The sequence below is a fragment of the Pocillopora verrucosa genome, chromosome 10 (assembly GCF_036669915.1).
Source record: "Pocillopora verrucosa isolate sample1 chromosome 10, ASM3666991v2, whole genome shotgun sequence".
NCBI lineage: Eukaryota > Metazoa > Cnidaria > Anthozoa > Scleractinia > Pocilloporidae > Pocillopora > Pocillopora verrucosa.
Window position 1 is genome coordinate 18881538 of NC_089321.1, and position 21320 is coordinate 18902857.

A 21320-nucleotide genomic window follows, 5' to 3' on the forward strand; every position below is an offset into this window, starting at 1 on the left:
CATCGCCAGAAATCAAGGACATTTCGAGCCCGCTAACAATTATCAGCGGTATATCGTATTACACTCCGGAACAATAGAATATCAAGAGAATTCAATATGCCGGCGATCACGGCTCGATCTGCAAAGAAGAGTGTTTCGTACCATGACTTATACAATTTGAGCACCGCAGATCTTCTATTTGATGAAAAGAAAAAGAAAAGAAGACCTGCAAGTAAATCTTTGGGATTTTTCGAGGCAGAGCGATTACATGATGTCAGAATTTTGATTTGCTTTAATTTAATTTTCGCGCTAAGACTACTAAATTTGCATTCAATGCCTGGCATATTTTTATTCCGAAAAGGACCGAGCACTAATTTATTTCCCTGCAAGAACATAAACAAATATGGCCAACGATTCGAAGATCAGCGTTGCTCGTGTTTAACTATTTCAGTCATAGTTTTCAACATGGCGTCTCGTCACTTACTCAGCATGGAGAATAAGGGATATTCTGGCGCGTTGGGAACTTTTTTGATGGGAGGAAATGGCAATTTTACAGGATATTTAGACGCTTCGAACTCTGTAGCAGTCAATTCGATCGAGAGCAGTTGACTTTATTGATGCACTTTCCTGTAATAGGCGAGTGTTTGGGATAGAGAACGACGGATTTTGAAGAACTGTATGGCAACCTAGGTCAATAATCAATGACAAAAGAACTGGCTCGGGAAGTAGGTGGTTTTTATTTATCGAGTCCCTGTGAGGTTTGATGAATAGCAAAATCAGTACTGAATATGTCTCGATCGAGAGCAGACGGGACCATGAGCTCCTGATTGTTATATTTTAGAAATTTTACAAATTTCCATACAGTTTCCTATATTATTTGGACGCCATTATGGAGGAAATGCGCAAACGCGGCCGCCATCTTGTCCAATATTTCTGCCGATGTGTCGCTATCCTACATCACTTGTGGATCAGACTTGTAGATTTAAGACATTTGATGGTACCTTTAGCATTTTAATCAAAGCAGCGTGTTGCAAGAATTATATTAGATTTAGTAGTAGCTTTGCTATTAAAGTTCGTAGAAAAAAAAATTGAGTACGACCTAGACGAAGAACGGAAAAAATCTATCTTGTGAAGCGTGGCACTTGGGCTCTAGTTAGTAAAATATGTTTTAGCGGCAAAAAGACTCAAAGTTTGCATTGGACTTTTGGCTCTGACCTACGTTAGAATTTGCTTTTCCCCTATGGCTGTAGACATAGTGTGACATATTTTGTTCGTATAATCTGAACTCTCAGCATTTATCCGTCAAACTTGAAGTAAGGCCTGTCGTGAACAATATCAGTAATACGCTTATTAAACAATGGCCTCATTCCAGAGTTTTCCATCGACCATATGGATATAACAAGGATATATAACCCCTGGGGTCTCATCTCTCCCTTGTCGTCTTTGATGTCTTGTCTTCTCGTCGTTTGTTATTTTAGCAGACGTTTCTTGAGTTGCGTTTATATCAGAAACAGCAGCCATGTTCAAAAATGAATTGGCATAGTCATCTCCTACATGTGCCATTTGTGATGTTTGTTCTAATGGCGACTCTCTTTTCCCATCTGTGCAAAGCATTTGATCGTTTGGATTGGTGCTTTCGTTTTTTCTTTCATTTGAATTACATTTACAGGAATGAAATCTGCAACAAAATACAGCTACAAATGCATCATAAAATTTCTCACTCCTCAAGCCGATCAAATAAGGATTTATGGCAGAGTTCATGAAGCCACACCAGTAAGCTGCAATTCCTAAGCCACGTGGTATTTTTTCCCGGGAAGAAACTGAAGCAGCAACTGCAATGAATACAAAGAATGGTGTCCAGCAAATGATGAATACAATTAAAGCGAGGAAAAACGTTAAGACAATTCTGTCTTGATTTTGTATTAAAGAGTATTGAGAATTACCGATTGTAGAAGTTGACAATCGCCTTGTATGATTCCGTACAACGATATAAATTCGTATGTATGCATAGCTCATGATAATTAAGGGTAGTAAAAACGCGATTACAGCCAGACATAAGATGTAAAATTTCTCAAATTCATTTTCAGGAAATTTAAAACCGCATTGTAATGTTGAGGCGTTGTAAACATTTCGACCCCAGCCGACCATAGGTCCAATAGTAATGGCCACTGATAACATCCACACACCAGCTATGCTAAAAAACGCTTTTCTCTTAGTCATAACTTTTTCCATTGGCTTTACCACGGCAAAAAACCTGTCTATTGATATTGCAGTGTGCGTAAATATTGTGTTGCAAATTAAGACAGAGGTACAGAAGGCGTTTAACTGACACACAGGCCCCGTGCCAAATGCCCACTTCCTGATTAAAGCAGTTTCGAGAGGAGAGAGCATAGACAAAAAAGTCATAGCGATATCACTAATGGCGAGATTCACCAAGAACATGTTCATTTCTGTCCACATTCGTCTACTGCGGAAAACCACGTAGCAAATGACAAGATTTCCTGTTAAACACGCTATCATGATGACGAGCAAAGCGGCAGCAGCAAAAGAAGTTTCCACGACTGTGAAATCCACGAGGAAATTATCATCGTACTCAGTTCGAGGTAAGATGGAGTTGTTGGGAGCAATGGTTTCCTCCATGTCCATGTTTAGAGCTTTCTGCAAGAATTCAATGAGAAAACAAGACAAGTTACTCTATAATTTCTCCTGAACTTTCGCTTGAAGTGTGTATTGTCCAAGGTTGTACCAGCAAAACATGCAAACAGATTTGCATTTGAAGTCTCTATATATCTAACAACCTTACTCGACGATTTCACATAAATTTCGTTTATAGTTATTTTTAAAGTCGAATGCGAAGGATTTCCTCTAAAAGTTAATTTAACATGTATAGCAGAAACCACAGAACATACCGTTACACTGATATCGATCAAATGACGCCTGGGAAGCTAAGCAGCAAGCGTGAATTACGGACAAACACTTACGTGTTGAGATAAAGTCACGTAAACATGATTCTCCTTACTACAGCGATCAGTAAAACTTCTGAGATCTGCGACGCGACTTCGTCTCCCTTCAATAAACGCTTAAATGTAGTGAGGGCTTCAACTAGATCAGACTCGATGTTTCCTTCCGAAACTGAAAAGTTACTGAAGCTCGCTGATTTCGTTCTATGATAGAAAACAATTTCACTCATCCAGAACAAATTACAAGTTAGGCATTTTTAAAATTTTTCTAAAAATATTTGCATTTCTAACTCTCGAATTAACACCAAAACATTTGCATACCCTGGTGATCGTAGGCCCCCAACGCTTGCATTTTGACCATTTTTTATTTCTTTTATCTACTTCATTTGGACTGATACTGTTAAACCGGTCGATTAGCATAAGGGAATCTATTGGCAATTTATGATCACTTATTAGGTATTCCCTGGCTACTGAATAAAGGGGTAAGTTTCTAAAGAAACTGTGGTGCTGCGTCGGTGGGAGAGTATAGCAGGTAATTTAGTGTTAACAACTGGGTTGAAAACGTAAATTAGCCACCGTAAAGGGTAAAAAAGCTGACGTTTCGAGCGTTAGCCCTTCGTCAGAGCGATGGCTACTCCTGAAACTTGAAAAGTGCAGACGGTTCAAGAGCGAGCTCTTAGATCGTTAAATTTACGAAGATCTTCCAATGTTGTACCACAAACAAAGTGCCAGTGGCTATGGTAACCTTACATTCCTCTCCTGTTGTACTGTGCTGACTTCGGACGTCCATCATCCGATTTGGGATGTTCAGTCGGTTCTGGATATCCCTTTTTGCTCCACCATTACTCTTTATGACACTACCTGTTTCCTTACTCAGAACTGGTTAGATCAAATGACCACCACAAACCGTATAATATCAAGCCAAGCTTTAATAATTATTCGATCTAAAAGAAATACATTTATAATTCGCAATCAGAACAAACGTAAATCAAGTCTTAATCTCGTAGCTAAATTCAAAACCTTCAATGTAAACTTACTTCTGTGGCGGTTCGTTACAACAGTATCACTTTACAGGTTAGCAGATTCTCCAGGCAAGAGGATTTAGAGACAAAAAAAATGATAACAAAATAACTTCTTTCTCACTTCGATTCTGGTGAAAAACTGACTCGAAACATAATAATCTAAGGCTTTTGAATCAATCTATATTATTAATGTTAATCACGATTCTTGTCATTAAATAAATCTGTCAACAAGAGGCAACGCCTATTTGATAAACGAAACACTACCAAGGTAGGTGAAGGATTCCTAATGCTTGATCATCAATCTTAATAGATTATGGACTGGATACATTTAGAGTCATGACTTCAATTTTCTTCAGGACGATCTTGAAGCCAAGTTGATTCACATATTTGTTGAGCTGCTTGGTTTTGCTCTGGATCCGACCCTGCGTGTGCTAAGTCATCAGCAAAATCCAGATCTTCAAGCATGCTGAAAAGGGACTACTCTATTCCATTTGTTTCTCTTGTTGCCTGTCTCATGACCCAGTCGATAGCCAAATTGAAAAGGAGAAACTACATCGCACCACCTTGTCTCACGCCAGTCTCAGCTTCAAAAAATATCTTGCTATGTCTAATGTTGTCGGAGAAGTGCTGACATAACATTTAGAATGAAAAAGGCTGTTTATTGGTATGTTAGTCTTGTTCACTCGGAGTGTTAAAAAAGAAATCGGTCAATAGGTTCTCGAGATGCTAAACGTGACGTACGGTTTAAGTGTGAAGTATGGGTTAAATTTTAGATAGAGTAAACTGTTTACACATTGTTATAAAAAAGAAAGAGACATGATTTCTTCCACCAAAACATCAGGAAACTTTTAGAGTTCAAAGACTTGGAAATAGAAATCGCTGGAATGTGGAAGGCAAGAACAATAGTACATGAAGATATTATAAACTGAATCTCTTGGCACAAAAGATTCAATTTGTAATCTCTTGCTTATAATATGTAATACCCGTGATCGCGCGCGGGTGCTCTTGGAGGGTCTTACAGTAATAAGAGAAGACCAAGTGAATATCAACTGGAGAAGACGTATGGAAGCAAATCAATGAAATTAAAAAAAACAACAACAATTGATAGGTGAGATAAACGAGTAATACAAGCAATATAATAATGGTGATAGTAATAATCACAATAATGATAGGAATAATGATGAAAATTAGGACAACAATAGTAAGATTAATAAAACATGTAATACTAAAAACCAAGTTTAATTATTGAAGGTGAAACGAGAAATATTTTTGGTTAACTTGCAGCCCCACTGCAATATTCCTCGAAATAGGATAGGATTAGAAAAGGTCAGAGACGCCTTATCTAAGGTGTATAATTTATAAAAATAATAAAAACTATTCAATGCAAAATTATTACCAACCTATGAAAGGAAGTAAGTGCTCTTCAATAATAGCAGCAAAGCAATCCTGTTACATAGATTAAATTCTTCAGCCGATCGCCACCACAACTGAAGTCTCATGAATCTCAAAGATGCAACAGACTTCATCAACTTCATAAAAAAAAAGGATTCCGAAAGAAGTGATACTCGTTTTAATGGACGTTATGAGCTTACACACAAATATACCCCCCCCCCCTCCCAATTTCAAAGCGCTTACTGGAGAAAACCATGGGCAGCAAATGGTACTAGATTTTGCAAATGAAGTGCAAATCCTAGATAAAGGCACTTACAAACCGCTTGTTTGGAAACGCTACATCGAAGACATAATCTCTCTCTTACACACCAGTAGAGGTGTCGTCAACCAGTTCAATGAACAGGCAAATGAATACCACCCAACAATCAAATTTACGGCTGAAATATCTGTTTCAGAAGCTACTTCCTTAGACGCCACTTTCTATAGGGGCAAAAGATTCAAAAGGGAGTTAGTATTAGACGTGAGAATCCTCTTCAAACCAACAGAGGTATTCCAGGACACTTTCTACACAACATTTCACCCACCGGGAGCAGAGAAAGGCTTCAAAAGAAAAGCTTTTGCAGCCAGGCCTCTCTCTGCTAGTTAGGATTTGTATTTCAGTTCAAATCGTAACTGGCATAGAGAGGCTACCCGGATTTTTTCATTGACAACCCACTCGTAAAGGTGAAATTTGAAGGAAGTAAACGGGCCGTCCTCTAACAGGGAAAAATAAACAATCGAATCTTGCCCTTTGTCACACAGTACTACCCAACAGTTCCAAACCCTAAAGAAGTCCTTATGAGCAAGTGGCATTTAATGCAGCAACAACCATTTCTAGGAGAAATCTTCAAAGAACCGCCCATAATATCATACAGAAAGAAGCGTTCACTAATACTCGTGAGAGCAAAATTATAACAAAGGCGAGAAACCGAACATGCCATGGAGCCGTGTAAACACACGTAACAAGTACAGACTGGACGTACTACGAAGTCATTTAGGCCTATAAACTCCAAATTACACGGGAACATTAATAAACCTCGTTTTTAAAGCAAATAAATACTTTTTAATGTCCCTGAGACAGTGTGACTCGCAATTCTAGCTAAAATATGATCCCGATAGCACCCGTCCTGTCCCCTATCCCGCCTTCGAAACGAAGCATATCCCATATCCCGCCTCCACTTTAAGCCTCATCCTGCATCCCGCCAAACCCACGTTGGACCCTCTTTTTAAGTCCTAGTTAAAGCAAGAGACCACTTTCTATTTCTCCACTAAAACGTTCACAAAATGTATTAACCGGTATACCTAAGGGTCTATCACATTACCCCTACAAATGTTTGAATCTCTACCGATAAGTAATCCTTTTCCTATAACTTACTATAGCGCTTCGTTTTACTTCCGCTGAACGCCTGACACAGGCTATTTTGTAAAATTAAGTGCTGCGGTAGTTGATCGCCGCGAATCTTGTTCACTGTAGCATCAGAGAAAGTTGCAAAGGTTTGTGATTGGCAAGGTGATAATACATCACAGCAGACGATGCATACCGTATTTATTTGATTAACCCTTTGCATATATTTCACACAAAAATAGGCATAGTTACAACAATGCTTGCCAAGTCTGTTCTTTATTACAGACACCTGCAGACCTATACATATTTAGAAAGCTAGGAAAATATGCTTTCATATGAGTTAGAGAAATTATGGGATATGATACTTTTGTGACGTCACGAGCCACCTAATTAGCATAATTATGCAAATAAGAACTGATACTTGGTTTAGTGACTAGGCCCATATCTAAATAAAGACTTAACCAAGCTTTCATTTCATCCACAGTGACTGAGTACCATACAGAACTTTCCCTCGGGCCTCTTTTCTGTTCTGCATACAAATTGGTCTGACTAACTAATAACTGCCATACCTCTGGTGTAAAGAAAAGTGAGAAGAAATCCAAACACGATTTAAGATCTCTGGTGTTTACATTTATTCCAGGGTTTTCTTTAAAGTCAATATCTCTTCTTCGTTTAATTTCTCTGGACCACTCTCTTTCCACGACCTCCATTACCTCCTGTGTGCTCTCATCAGCCGAGTCCTCACTGGACTCCTGTTCGCTGGATTGCGATTCATCGGAGTAAAATTCTTCTTCAGAGGCTCGATGCTCCATTATGTTTATAAGAGGGAAGTCATCCTCGTCAACAAAGCGAATTTCCACATTACTTTGATCGTTTGCGGAGCAAAAATCGAGTGTGCGATCGGGGTTAAGAGCCGCCATTTTTAAATCACCGCGCTGAAAATGTTTAACTTATAAGAAACTCTCAAAATTCGTCTCAATTTGTATAGGTAATCACATGAGGCCAAGTACTATTAAGGATTAATTGCACGAGAGTTTCAAAATTTTCCAAAATTGCCCGAGTCGCGAAGCGACGAGGGCAATTTGGAAAATTTTGAAAACTCAAGTGCAATTAATCCTTAATAGTACGAGGTCTCATGGGATTACTTGTTTATCAATAAAGGCCAAAATTTATACGAAGGAAAATCACGCGCGCAGTCTATTTTTATCTGGGAAGCAACGGATTAGCAATGCAACGGATTAGCCAATCATTAACAGGTAATCATGCCCTCTCTTGATTACTAAAAATGCCCTCGATTAAGAAAAAAATGCCCTCTCTCTCAACCAATCAGCGCTCAGTAATTTTGCCCTTTATTGATAAAAGCGAAAATCGAGCAAAACTGCAAAATAACTTCATGTAATCTGGCACAGAATGAAATAATCGCGTCCAGGCCCTTAAATCTCGTTTTATGGTCTCCGAGAGGGGAGTTGCAGCGTTTATTAAATTTTTCGTCATTCGAGTGCGGCGTTTATTCGACGGTGGCTTCATTTAAAATTCAATTTATTTCTTGCAAACTGACCATTTTCATTTTGAAAAACAGGAACATGTTTTAGTGCTTGTCTCAAAACTAATTTTTTATATTTCTCTCAATTTCATAATTTGCATGTTAATACTGCTGCAATACATAAATTGAATAAAGATCCTATGTCGGATATGCTTTCTCGACATTCAAAAGAAGTTACTCAAATTTCAAACTGCGATCGAAGAAATAATCACTGTGTGCTTTTTGTGTCTTTTATTCGACTAAACGCCGCATGATGATGCGGCGTTTATTCGAGGGTGGCGTTTTATCAAATAAATACGGAACGATACACCTTTAAGATTTTCTGGTCCCGTCTGGATCATTGATTTATTAAAATTACACACTATCTTGGAGGCAGGCAAAACAACGAAATGTTTGGGGCTGGAGTGATGGGTCCGGAAGGAACTACCAGGGGGGTGGGGGACTATAAGGATGTACACCAGATTTTACACGGAGATTTTAAAAATGAACGGAATTGTTCCCTCAGGGAGCCATCACAAACTGTTTGCACCTTTTAATCTATAAAATTTTAATTTATAAGGTGGGATTTTGAAGAATCTGCTTATGTTTCCATTTTGTGGGTGCTTGAGGTGTCCATCAGTGAGGTTGCAAGGAGTTTGGGACAAAAAAAACACTCGAGGCTACGTGATTTGAAAAAACACCACAGGAATTGTTTGAAATAAGATATGAATTCTTGACGCGTCACGTATCATCTTGTGTTACTTATCAAACTCGTGGTGTTAGGTTTCGTTTAAGGACAACGACTTTACGACGAAATACGTGTAGCGAGAAGAAAACCGGATATATCTGGCGAAGGCCTGTTGGAAAAATCATAAATTTGAAGAGGTAAGTGTCTAGTTTCTGTGACAATGAATGAAGGAAGAATTTTGTCTTTTTTTTTACCCTTGCCATGTAGTTAATTCTTACAAACGAATGATGTGTGCAATATGAATTTAGTTTATGTTAAGATCATCTGCAACTCGAAAATATTGATCTTAGCCGCTTTCTCGCTGGTCTTCAACATTTTTACGTCCCATTTCTCCCAAAAGTAGCATTGTTGCTGATCAACAAACCCTACTATGCAGCGACAGTAGTGAGAGACATAGGACATAGAAGTATTTTGTTGCGCACCCGCTTACTTGAGAGATATTTTGTTCGGAACGGAATAATTTTCCGTTTCAGCTTATCTCGACCGTAAACTAAGCTTGATGAACCGCTTTTGAACATAATTGTTATTTTAAAATACATCCGTCATAGTTCATTTATTTTCTTAAATCTTTTCTCGCGCGGAAGATTATTTTCGTTGAGTTGTTGATGTATAGAGGTCGCGTGTTACGACTTATTTAAATAAAATTTGACCCGCAACGCGCATTGTTGCCACCTTTCTGTTTGCTCCGAAGCATGTTAATGCTATTACATGCAATTGAAAATTACGAAAAAGAACTGCACGAGCAGTGTTGGGGCAAATTTCCTGAAACATAGAAGGAAGACTTAAGCATTTGAAATGTTCCCGATGCCAAATGGATTTCGTTCTCAGCCCTCAAATGACTGTCAGTTTTGGCAAATCGTTCTGTGCCAAGTTATTCGCCACAATTAAATTTTCAGTCTCCAGAAAGTTTATTTTTGAAATTTTATGATTACTTGGATTTTGATTTTCACGATGATCCACGTCAAAAGGAAGATATTCCAGCTGCTACCGAGTATAATATTCGTATATCTATTTCATGTTTGTCTTCAGACGGATTATTTTTATTTTCAGACATTGACTTAAAAACAATTATAAACAAATCTCGTGATTGGGTCTTTAGAAACTAAACATTTCATATTTAGGAGCGTTTTTTTCGATTTGTGATATATGGCTGACAAAGGTTTACCGCAGCTTTTTAATCAAAGGCAGCTCGTTGCAAGATTATACGATCTATTTTATTCCTCATCAACAATCTCCCTCGCAAAAATTTTATATGTTTCAGTTCCATGTTAAAAAAAAATATATTCACTCCTAAAGGTTGATTATGCTCCTCGAAATTTATCTGTTTAGAACAAAAACATGTGTAAGGTTTAACTTTATAGCAGGTTCGAATGTCAAAACGCATTGTTGTACAGATGTCCGTCTTGAGGAGGCTCCATAGGGTTTTTGCCCAATGTCAGGTTGGCGCACACGCCAGCGTAATGTTTTTCTTGAAATTTTTATGTTTCCGCTTTTCAAGGTCACTATAAGCCATCAAAAGGCGATGAGCAAGGTTCGGACTATCGTTTGCTGTAGTAAATATTAGGAAAGGTACAGATATGTTAAACGGTCGGTTGACCTCTTTTTCAGGCATATAAGGCCTATGAATATTACGGGCGCAGTTGCTGGAAACCCAGGATTCCAACGCATTAAAACTGTGTTGTGTTAAACTTTTTTAACACACCTTTTCAGGTAATAATCAGGGTTCTCAATAGAAGGCGGCACCCGGCGATTGATCGCCGCTTACTTTGTGTTTAAGTCGCTTTTCTTTTCTTTGTTTTGTTCTGCCAGTTTGCTTGAGTTGTTTCCGAATTTCTCTTCCGTTTCTTGCACGACTGTGATCCAAACAAAACCGGGAAACTTGCTTACGGTTCTGGACTCGATCGATGAGTCCAGGCGTTCACGGTGAAACATGGTAACGAGGCTTCCTACTTTATCAGTGGTCACCTCCTACTTAAAAATCTATTGAGAACCCTGATAATTGTGCGATCGTATCGAGCCGCCATGTTTGTTTTGCATGTTAATACTGAGTTCTCACCTAGATCTCGCGCGGTCAACTTCAGTTGCCGGGTATTTGGCTGTTCTGTGCGTTGAAACAAATCTGCTAGCTGTGGGTTTGTACCGTCAGAAACTTTCGTTCGCTGTCCGTGAGCTTAGTGTCGTCCGTCTATAATTTGACAAGTGAAAGAAGCACTGACACAAATATTAACTGGAAAAGCCCAAAATCGTCTCTGGGGATACACCTTACTTTGCATGAGTCCACTACAACAAGTTTCCGCGCGATACGATGTGGTACGATCGACCAGTTAGAAAGCAGAGCGTCGTCGATACTTCACAGTTCTAGTGTGAAGAGCATTAGCTGTGTATGTGGGCAACCAATGAACAGTGTAGAAAAGCCGAACGCTTGGGAAATCAAAACGGAATTATTTTTCTTGATTCGCTCTCTCAGCCCCAAGTTTCAGGACGAAGCAGTCCATAGGCCTATCCGGCTTTGAAAGACAGGAATTCAAGACAGTAAAAGCTACGCCTTGATTTTATCTCGCTTAAGTCGCCTGTAAGTGATGGTTAAAACAAAGAGCATACTATATCAAATGGCCGTGGAAATTTTGAATCGTTTTTCTGAACTGGTTGTCTCTGCTAAATTTAATAAAGTACATGCTGTAAGTTGACGCTGCTCTCGAATCCTCGGCCATTGTCACCTATGATAGGTCTTTAGTACCACATGTGAAAACAGAAGCTATCGTCTTCTGCCGACTGAATGTCATTCCCTTTTTTATTCAGGTACGCAATCTGTGCAAACCAGCCTAAGTGTTATTATCGCATGGCAGTGTGTTTAGACGGGAAAAAGGTCTGCATTTGCCTCCCCCTTACCGGACTGCTTTTGTGTTGCTTGTACAGTATTTTATTGAAGGAACCTAAAACGCGGTTTGCAAGCAGGGATTTCAAAGGTGGAGATGACTTATTTGAAGTGAACAGCTATGTAAACAATTCCATGTCATTGGAATATGATGACCCTGCTAGACGTTTGTCTTCAAGTGCAATAGGAAAGAATACAGAACAATGGAATGAACGCGTCTCCAAAGGAAGGAGCAAACATATTGAACAAAAACGTCTCCCAAATGCTATAATTATAGGCGTCAAGAAAGGAGGTACGAGAGCTCTGCTGGAGTTTCTTAAAATCCACCCAAAAATTAAGGCGTGCCCATGGGAAGTGCATTTCTTTGATACCGATAAGAACTATGAGTTGGGACTGGACTGGTATAGGGAACAAATGCCAGAGTCATACAAAGGTGACATCATTGTTGAGAAAACGCCAGCTTACTTTGTGAGGGATAAGGTTCCTCAGAGGGTTTATAGGATGTCAAAGAGCGTCAAGCTCATTGCGATAGTACGTAATCCCGTCGAGAGGGCAATTTCGGATTATGTGCAGGTTACACACAGAAGACATGGCGTTCTACCGCCGTTTGAAAGATATGTAACGAATGATAAAACAGGAAAGGTTCTGAGAACTTCCATCGGTTTAATAAGAATTGGTGTTTACGTAAAACATTTACGAAATTGGTTAAAATATTTCCCAATCTCACAGCTTCACTTCGTCAACGGAGATGATTTGATTACTAACCCAGCCAAGGAACTGCAAGCTGTGGAGAAGTTTCTTAACATCGAACCCTTTATTAAGAAGGAAAACTTCTACATTAATCAAACCAAACGTTTTCCCTGTATTAGTAGGTCTTTCAAGTTGAAAAAAGAGAATTCAGGTTGTTTGTCTGAGAGTAAAGGAAGACCTCACCCTTCTATTAGAAGTGACATTCGCAAACTTTTGGAAGACTACTTTCGGCCGTACAATGAGGAGTTTTATAAAGAAGTAGGAAGAGATTTTCATTGGTAATAAACAAAACAGTGTCATGCTTAAACACTAACTGATATTGCAAGTATACTTCTGCAATAAAGTCAATCATTATTACTTTTTAAAATATCAATTTCACAGCCTTGAAATTTCATGATTCGTGTTGTTCATTCACAAACCGTGGCAATAAGTTTTCAGGATTGTTTGTGTGATTTAGGCGAAGCTCTCGTTTGTTTATCTGTAAGTTTTCTGCCAATAATAATATAATTTCAGCAGCTACGCTCTTATCCGCTGGCTTGGAGACGGCACAAACTGCGTCAATTATGGGAGAAGTTTATGGCGTGATTTTTCTCAACTACTGGCATTAATGTTGTTGGTAGTGTCATTGTTGTTTTTCTTGTTGTTGATTCTCTTTCACTGTATAGGATTTGTTTACCAGGCATGGTTTACTACAATGTTTGATTTGAATCCAAAGAAAATTCTGTAACTTTTCCACGGCGATTTCAAAATCACGAGATTTATTTTGAAAAAGTTGATCGACGACTTTGATCATCACACCAAAGCTTGATCTATTTTAAATTAGTGTCGATCAGTTCGAAGCTGTTGAGGTCAGGAGCTAACGGCTAACAGTAACAAGATCACCGCAATGAAGAATGGCTGGATTTTGCTGTACGTTTGAAACATGTTCCAAGTGAACTCCAAAAGGCATCTGAAAAAGAAGAAGTAACGAAACTTACTGGCGTTATCCTTATTCAAAGCGTCACATTCATCAGTAATGATAACATCAAGTTAGGCTTCAACAAACTGATCATCTTTGTAGGCAAACATCACACACAACATTTAACGCCAACTTTTTGCGCGAGAGCGAAAATCGTCTTTGGAGACTTTCTGAGACGAAATCATGGATACTGCAAGCGTATCGGTTATAGTAATAAGACAATATGGAGTCAAATTCCGGGAATTGCATGGGGAGTCATTAAAATTTGCCAAGTGATTACAAGTAGAACATATGAAGTGCTGTATGAATATGGGGGGTTGGAGGGGGGGGGGGGGGGAATTCGGCGCATCGAATTCGCTTTAAATAATTTTTTTTTTTCCAACACACACCTTTGATCCTCGTATCTTCCCAAGTGTTTTCAATGGTTCAACGCTCCTGACTCCAGTTTCTTGGTCAATACACACCATTTGGCACCGGTTACACTTTCCTTTGTTCTGAGGATTACAGTAATTAGAACTAAACAACAATAACAAACCACTCGGAAATTTAACAATCCACGATTCATTTCTGTTTTCTGTCAAATATGTCCCACTTTATTTGTTTGAATATTTGTTTTACTATTTAAGTAGGCAGTAATTTAGCAGCTATATGCTCATGTGAACTTGCTGGGACACAGGCGAAGATTGGACTACATCGCACATTAAAAAAAGATATATACTTGCAAGAATCATTCAATATTCGAGAAAACTAAATCGTCCGAACTATTTACAGAACACATCCTCCCGGCTTACATAAAGACCCAAAGTGTTGGTCTGATCGGGGCATGAACCCTCGACCTCCTCTTGACCTCATTCACGGCAGTCCGGGGATTGAATATTGATAAAGAACAATCAGCCAAACATAGTGCTAGTACGACGAAGATAAAAATAATAACTCTTTGAAAACTAGTGTAAAACCAAAACCATACAGATTCGCCCACCTCGAAAACCAAATTTCCAATTTTCACAGTTTTCCAGTAGTCTTCCCTGAACGCCTCTCCACCAGCTACAATTAAATTGGGTCTAAACCTTTTGGCTTGTTTTTCCACCTGGAGGTGCAAGATAACATCAAGGTAACATCAAGAGAGAGGACAGTGCACTGAAGGACAACCCGGCCGTTGGCTGGGATATCCATTTCGTGTTAGTAATTTTTAAAGGGGGTAAGTTTCTAAAGAAACTGTGGTGCTACGTCAGTGGGAGAGTATAGCAGTTAATTTAGTGCTAACAACTGAGTTGAAAACGTAAATTGGCCACCGTAAAGGGTAAAAAGGCTGACGTTTCGAGCGTTAACCCTTCTAAAGGGCTAACGAAGGGCTAACGAAGGGCTAACGCTCGAAACGTCAGCTTTTTTACCCATTACGGTGGCCAATTTACGTTTTCAACTCAGTTGTTAACACTAAATTACTTAGTAATTTTTAGTTTGAGATAGATATAGCCCTTTTCCTGAGACGTCTGCACTGCGAGTTCACACTTACCTTCCTTACCGAGGTCGTTTTTATCTACAAAATATATTCCATGGTTTTGACCATAATACTGCTTTTAATCAGCAAATGAGATCCATGGTCATCCACGCCGTGATCCCTATTGATGTTATTGGGATGAGCTGAGTGTCGTGTCTGATTTTAAGACTACACGTAAACCTTGTTCTCGTAGGCAGAGGCGAAGAATCTCCGATACACCTTTAACATAAGGTAGAACCGCAGTGGAAAAGAACCTCCGATATATATTTGATATAAGGCAGAACCGCAGTGGAGAAGAACCTCCGAAACACCTTTGATATAAGGTAGAACCGTAGTGGATTCGAAATCTTGAGCGAGTTTCTCTTTGGGTGTAAATGGTTTCGTCTTTGTACTCTTTCGAACAAATGAGGGCGGGTATCCGTTAGAAACAAGAACAGAAGACAAGAGTTTCTTCTCTAGGGCTACAGTTGATGGCTTTGTCGTGAGGTGTTCAGCCCTGTCGAGTAGACACTCAACAATACCACGTTTTACTGATTGAGGGTGTTGCGAGCAAGCACAACAAGTACGGAATCAAGTCAAGTTACTATTGATAACAACTATCACCATTTGCTACAACAGTTTAGTAGCATGAGAAACTTACCACAGTAACCAAAGATGATGGAGTTAAAGGTTGGTCTTGATTAACATTGTTCAGAAGTTCACTGACACTTTCCCGGTTCACCAGGAGGAACTGCGATTCATTAGCAAGAGAAAGAGACCTACTTCCGTTATCTTCTCGCTGTTTCATTCCTATCACAAACAGGGATAATCAGTTCGGGAAATGTGTTAACATTTGCCGTCAAATATACAAAGTTTTTTAAAGGAATCACAAGAATAACACAAAATAGACATGATAACACAGTAATGTTACTGAAGGTTGAGATTACGGGAGTTTATCAATATTTACCTCCCAGTTTACAAGTGCGGCTATCGTCCATGTCTTGTTGAATTAGTCGACAGTTTCTGTTAAAAAATGTTGACATCCACGAGGCAGCGTTCTCTCCGCAGTCCACAGCTGAGATCCTAGAGTATCAAAAGAGCACTGAATGAAACAGTTGGACAGTCCTCCATCTGCTTTTAAAATTCTACGAAAACTGAACAGGATCAACGATCAAGGAGAAATGCTAGTGTCAAATTATACGCCAGTCATACCCACTGACAAACCGGTCCCGACCAAAAGGCCGTACGAGCTTCCATAATGACCAAGAAAAGAAAAGAGACAGTCGAATTTGCTCAATGTAACAGCATCTTTTGCAGATAGAAAAAGAAAAAATAACTGCGAGTGAAGCCGAAAATGCCATGCGAAGGAACGCCGGTTCATGACATTTATTTCGTCTTGATTACGTAGACTTGGGATATTATTAATGCTTAAAACATTGCACATGCATTATAAAAAAAATGGTAGAGAAAAACGCCAAACATTTTCTTAAACAAGTAAAAAGGAGGTAAATTTGCGATTTACCTGTCACCACAGACTTTACTTTGACAAAATCTTGCAACCTTTTTATCATTCCCTGACGATAGGTACAGTGGTAACACTAGATCAGGCATTCCTAATTAAAACAAACATCATTTTAACATCAAAACGCAATCGATTGTTTTAACTATGTGCATTCGTTAGAGATACAGGTAAAAGAACACAAATCGACATAGACACTATGAGGAGGTTAAGCTCCAAATGCAGCTCCTTTACCAGTCTCTCAACCTGTTTACTCACTGCAAATATATATTTTCTTTCTGTCGAAATGATACTATATTTCAACCAAAATGCAATTTAACCTCAGTACCACTACTCACAATCGGCATTAAGTTCCTATCTGTTTACCTGTTGCTGTGACTGATAGTGTTCCATTTCTAAGATCCAACAGAGGTTTTATCAGACACATCTTTGCTTCTCTCTTCTGTGTCAGACAAACCCCAGAGTCAGTCACAATCATCCAATGACGATCAAAAACAAATCCTCTGTTACCAACTTCCCACTCATGTACCTGACACAAGAATAACAAATGTCACTTAACTTGCTGTTACTGTAAATACTTTCAATAAGAAAGCAGGGAGACAATACCATTACAAATGGGCAAAGCTGCAAAGGCATTATTTGGTATAAATTTCAGAGAAATCAAGTTATTTCCTATATCTACATTTGTCAGATTGTGAGTGATATCGCTTCCACCTTTTGCATGTTTTTTAGATGTAATTATCCACAGTTTGATGCAAAATCCCTCCATGAGGAATTAAAGCAATTCAAGCTAAATGGATGGATGTCCCTTGAACTTACAGAACAGTGGGTATGAATCTCCGTCTTTAAACTGTTGTTTCGGTAGGTTACCAGAGGTTAGCTAAAAAAATTTCAACTACTGACACCATTACATGTACCTCAAATGCAGCACAAGACTTGATTGGATACAAGCAGATCTTTTCCAACTTTAGATGGTTATTTGGATTATCACCACATTCTTGAGGCACATGTGTGTGCATGTCACAATGATTAGGTGTCAGAGTTCTGATAGACATTTCAATTGGAGTACCTCTCTGACTTGCAGTTGATGCCACTGTTGAATTCCGCTCCATAATGTTTTTAAAATTTGCATTTGAAGCAAAGTCTTCAGATTGCTCAACCAAAATGGAGCTGGAAAGAAACTCAGTATGTTCAGATCTCTCTGCATCTAAAGATCTTTCAGGTAAAGAGTGGTTTGAATTACCCTCCAGGAAGCATTCTCTAATGAATGTTAGAAGTTCTTTTGCATCTGAAAAGTTAGACATGTAACCAAATGAGATTCTCACAGAGCCAGTGGGTTTGCCATCAATGAGATCCATATTATCCCCACACACATGACCCACAGACAAATTTTTCTTCACTTGCTGACTGGAAAGGCTCAGATACTTCTGACAGGCCCCCATGTTACAAAAACAGCCTGTCCTTAGGTGAATATTGTAAAGGCTAGCCATCTTTTCTACCTGTAGAGATAATGACTCAGGTATTTAACTAGAAACACTACAGCAGTGACAAAACCCAAGTAAAGTATAGAAAATAAAAGGAAATAAAATGCAAATGATACCAAATAATTGTTGCATACCTCACTGTAGCCAACAAACTCTCCATTTGCTCTTAGCAGGTTAAAGTTTATAACAGGGCCCTGCTTTGTGTTGTCCTGAAAGTCTGTTTCGCAGTAAATTTTACATACAGATTTTCCAGAACTATGTGTCATTGCAGACATCTTTTCATACACATACAAAGCAATGCTATGGGTGTGATTCAACACATCTTTCATTGATCCTATCAGCTGTTCAAACAATTGAAAGGAATGATGCAAAGCAATGATCTCAAGAAAAGGAACTGTGCCATCTTCAAACCTGAAAAGTTGAAGAAATCTCTTGTCATGAATTACATTTACCAGCTTAATTAGGATACAACTGATATATCCAAATAAGGCAACAGACTCACTAGAAAGAAAGTAATCTTTAAATCTTTAGGTAGTTAAATTTTTAAATCCCACGAATGCTGAATTTCAGGTTGAAAGTTTGGGTGCTGCCTTGGCATTTTTAAACCCTGAATCTCTTGCCTTCATTTCAATTTCACCCATTAAATTATAGAAATGATGGATATGATGCACCTCTTCTCACAATTCCTTATCCAGCAACCAAATCAGAAGAATAATTAGCTGGACTGCAATATCCTGAAATTATATTGAAGTACTATTAACCTGATCTAATCCCATGACAACCTCTCATTGTGTTGGTCTGAAAAAATATTCTCTAATCTAACCCAAAGCATTGCACATATCACCAAAAGGATACTAACTGGCATTCAATTGATATATCAACTGCCAAAAGGAAATTTGAGACTACAAAAGATTGAAGCTTATCAACACTTGTCATGGACAACACTTCAAGAAACTTTATACTAGGTAACAATCCGCTCCCTCCACCACCTAGGAATTATAACTAGCTAGCTGTAGTGAGAAAACATATTTTCTAGAACCTTAATTAAAAGAGGCAATAACTTTATAAGACATAAAGAACAAAGAGGATAATATATGCCATTTAATTAAATGTACCTCAATTGACACATCATGCACTGTCTCTAACACTCTCTAACTGTCATGAAGCTAACATGAGGTTATATTTCAAAATCACAATTCAATACCTAATAATCTTCTCTTTGCCACATGATGGGGCTACTAAGGAAAGCCAAATAATGTGCAAATATAACTGTTCCACTGTATCCCACAGCCTGTTTTATGGTGAGACTTCACAGTACTGGTAGATATACATGTACATGTAGATCTTTAAGTATCAAATGCTAAAGAGACAAAAAAGAAAAAAATGTGATAAACTTACTTTTCAGTGAGATTGTTCTTAAGGATATGAAACCTTTCATCAGTAATTGTTGCTTGCACTGTTCCTCCACCATAATAACACTTTTGTAGTAAATATGAACTACTATTCTTTAAAATAAGAGCACCTAAACCAGTAGGAAAACCAAACATCTTGTAGAAAGAAATGGGAATATAATCTGCTGGACAAGATGCTAAGTCCAATGGAGAAGTGCTCACAAATGAAGATGCATCCAAAAGAACAAACCAATGGCACCAATGGCACCAATGACTCTTTTTGACTAACAATCCCTGTTTAACTTGAGAAATCCATTTAAGAGAATACTTCTTCCCTGAGAAATTACACATTGCAGGGAAAGCAAATAAATTGTGGCAACAGTCAACAGTCTCTCTGACACCATTGCTCCCAGAATCAAATGGTTTTAGATCTGAATCCTCCCTTTTCTCTTCTGTTGTAAAGATGATTTGTTCTTCCAAGTCTTTTTCATTAACAGAACTAATTTGGGCCCCTCTTGAAGCAGCTATTTCTCTCATACCAACCACTGATGTGTGATTCTCTTGCAGATAACAAAAATGACTTTGATGAGCACTTCCTTCACTGGTGGCTCCCTTCCAATCAAAGCTTTCAGCCAAAAGTTTCAATGCAGCAGTAGCACCAGAAGTGAAAATCACAGTGTGTTGTTCTGAAGATGTATTAAAATGTTTTAAAATCCTTGTGCGGACTTGGTCAATGACATCACTTGACAGCTGACTGCTTGGGTTCCTACTGTGTGGATTTCCATACACATTGTAACTCAAGTCACTGTAAACATTTGCAATAACACTCTGTGGATACTGTGTTGTCCCAGCATGATCAAGATATGTAATACCTACGGTATATGAATTATGTTCTAATTAATTCATTCAAATAATAATAAAATAACTTCATGTTCTCCTCAACACCAAGCATAAGAATATTTTTTAAAACAGCCCAGGGGAGAATGTATCCACCAGGGGTAGTATATAGAGAATCCTATAGGAGGTGTGTCTTGAGATACAACGACATTTCCTAACTACTTTTAAAGAACAATATCTTAGGCTAATAGACATGAGTGATTCAGGGATCTTAGACAGGTGTCTTATTACACACCTATCTCCCCACAGCAGCCACCTCTCAACAATGACCCCCAAGGGTCATTGTGGAGAGGTTTGACTGTGGAATAATTACCCAATAGAGAAACTTATAAAGAACCAATCAGATCCTACATAGAAATCACCATATTACACATATTGTAAGGTAAATATTTATTGGGCGCTGCGCCACATTGATTGTCATAAATTGTGCAAGGGGTCAATGGGCGCTCTATGTTACGCAACACCATGATTCCACGAAAGCCTTCTTTGATAATGTTCAGTTTCGTTCGTCCCTGATAACTGGATACCACGATGTGCGTTCAGTTGAGTTTGGTGAAGTAATGAACATGAAATAACCGTAAAACTTATGTTACAGGGTATTAAACAGCAATTGCATTCCTATGAATTAACTCCATAATTTGATGGCCCGCAAACAGTCACATAATTATAAGTAAAGTATCCATACCTTCCAGTCGTTTAAATTCTTGTTTTCTTATTTGATCAATTTTATTTCCATATCCATACTGTTTCCCGAAGAGATTTATAAAGTCATCTTCTTCAGCCTCTTTGTTCAGCATTGTATGTCACCGATCTTTCCGGGTAATGTCTGTACCTTTCGGCCGAATAGCACTTTTGCACGGTACCTCTGTTTTTGATGACGACTGGTGTACCCAGATAGTCTACGGTGCTAATTTGTCAGCGGTAGTAAGCAATGCACAGATTAATATGTAGTGTAACAGCTA

The 21320-nt window shown here is 38.6% G+C and overlaps 3 protein-coding genes across 5 annotated transcripts; 1 reads left to right on the plus strand and 2 right to left on the minus strand.

Moving 5' to 3' along the window:
• Positions 1–704: 704 nt before the first annotated feature.
• On the minus strand, positions 705–3159 carry LOC131787120 (histamine H2 receptor-like). 3 transcript variants are annotated; one of them, XM_059104216.2, is made up of 3 exons: positions 2961–3159; positions 1923–2637; positions 705–1811 (listed from the first exon to the last, which is right to left on the minus strand). In XM_059104216.2, exons 2-3 carry the CDS (start codon positions 2623–2625, stop codon positions 1330–1332), a joined length of 1185 nt encoding a protein of 394 aa, XP_058960199.2. In that variant the 5' UTR covers positions 2626–2637; positions 2961–3159; the 3' UTR covers positions 705–1329. The 3 variants fall into 3 exon arrangements, with proteins under 3 accessions (XP_058960199.2, XP_058960197.2, XP_058960198.2); XM_059104214.2 differs by having other exon boundaries at positions 705–2637; XM_059104215.2 differs by having other exon boundaries at positions 705–2637; positions 2889–3159.
• A 5858-nt stretch (positions 3160–9017) lies between these two features.
• On the plus strand, positions 9018–13544 carry LOC131787040 (heparan sulfate glucosamine 3-O-sulfotransferase 1-like). Its single transcript, XM_059104111.2, has 2 exons — positions 9018–9144; positions 11807–13544. Exon 2 carries the CDS (start codon positions 11847–11849, stop codon positions 12912–12914), a length of 1068 nt encoding a protein of 355 aa, XP_058960094.2. The 5' UTR covers positions 9018–9144; positions 11807–11846; the 3' UTR covers positions 12915–13544.
• On the minus strand, positions 12526–21226 carry LOC131787039 (molybdenum cofactor sulfurase). The gene is made up of 11 exons (XM_059104110.2): positions 21044–21226; positions 19469–20333; positions 18205–18481; positions 17504–18085; positions 16953–17115; positions 16590–16680; positions 16035–16150; positions 15729–15877; positions 14570–14677; positions 13980–14084; positions 12526–13581 (listed from the first exon to the last, which is right to left on the minus strand). The coding sequence occupies exons 1-11, from the start codon at positions 21153–21155 to the stop codon at positions 13489–13491; spliced, it is 2661 nt and encodes an 886-aa protein (XP_058960093.2). The 5' UTR covers positions 21156–21226; the 3' UTR covers positions 12526–13488.
• Between the last annotated feature and the right edge of the window lie 94 nt (positions 21227–21320).

Excerpts from the sequence above, each read along its gene's own strand:
- LOC131787120 (XM_059104214.2), bottom strand. The coding sequence starts at position 2,625 with ATGGACATGGAGGAAACCATTGCTCCCAACAACTCCATCTTACCTCGA.
- LOC131787040 (XM_059104111.2), top strand. The coding sequence starts at position 11,847 with ATGGCAGTGTGTTTAGACGGGAAAAAGGTCTGCATTTGCCTCCCCCTT.
- LOC131787039 (XM_059104110.2), bottom strand. The coding sequence starts at position 21,155 with ATGCTGAACAAAGAGGCTGAAGAAGATGACTTTATAAATCTCTTCGGG. Across the intron at positions 15,878-16,034 it reads CCGCACTTGTAAACTGGGAG|GAATGAAACAGCGAGAAGAT; the intron begins GTAAATATTGAT and ends TGTTTGTGATAG. Across the intron at positions 13,582-13,979 it reads GGAAGATACGAGGATCAAAG|ATGCCTTTTGGAGTTCACTT; the intron begins GTGTGTGTTGGA and ends CTTCTTTTTCAG.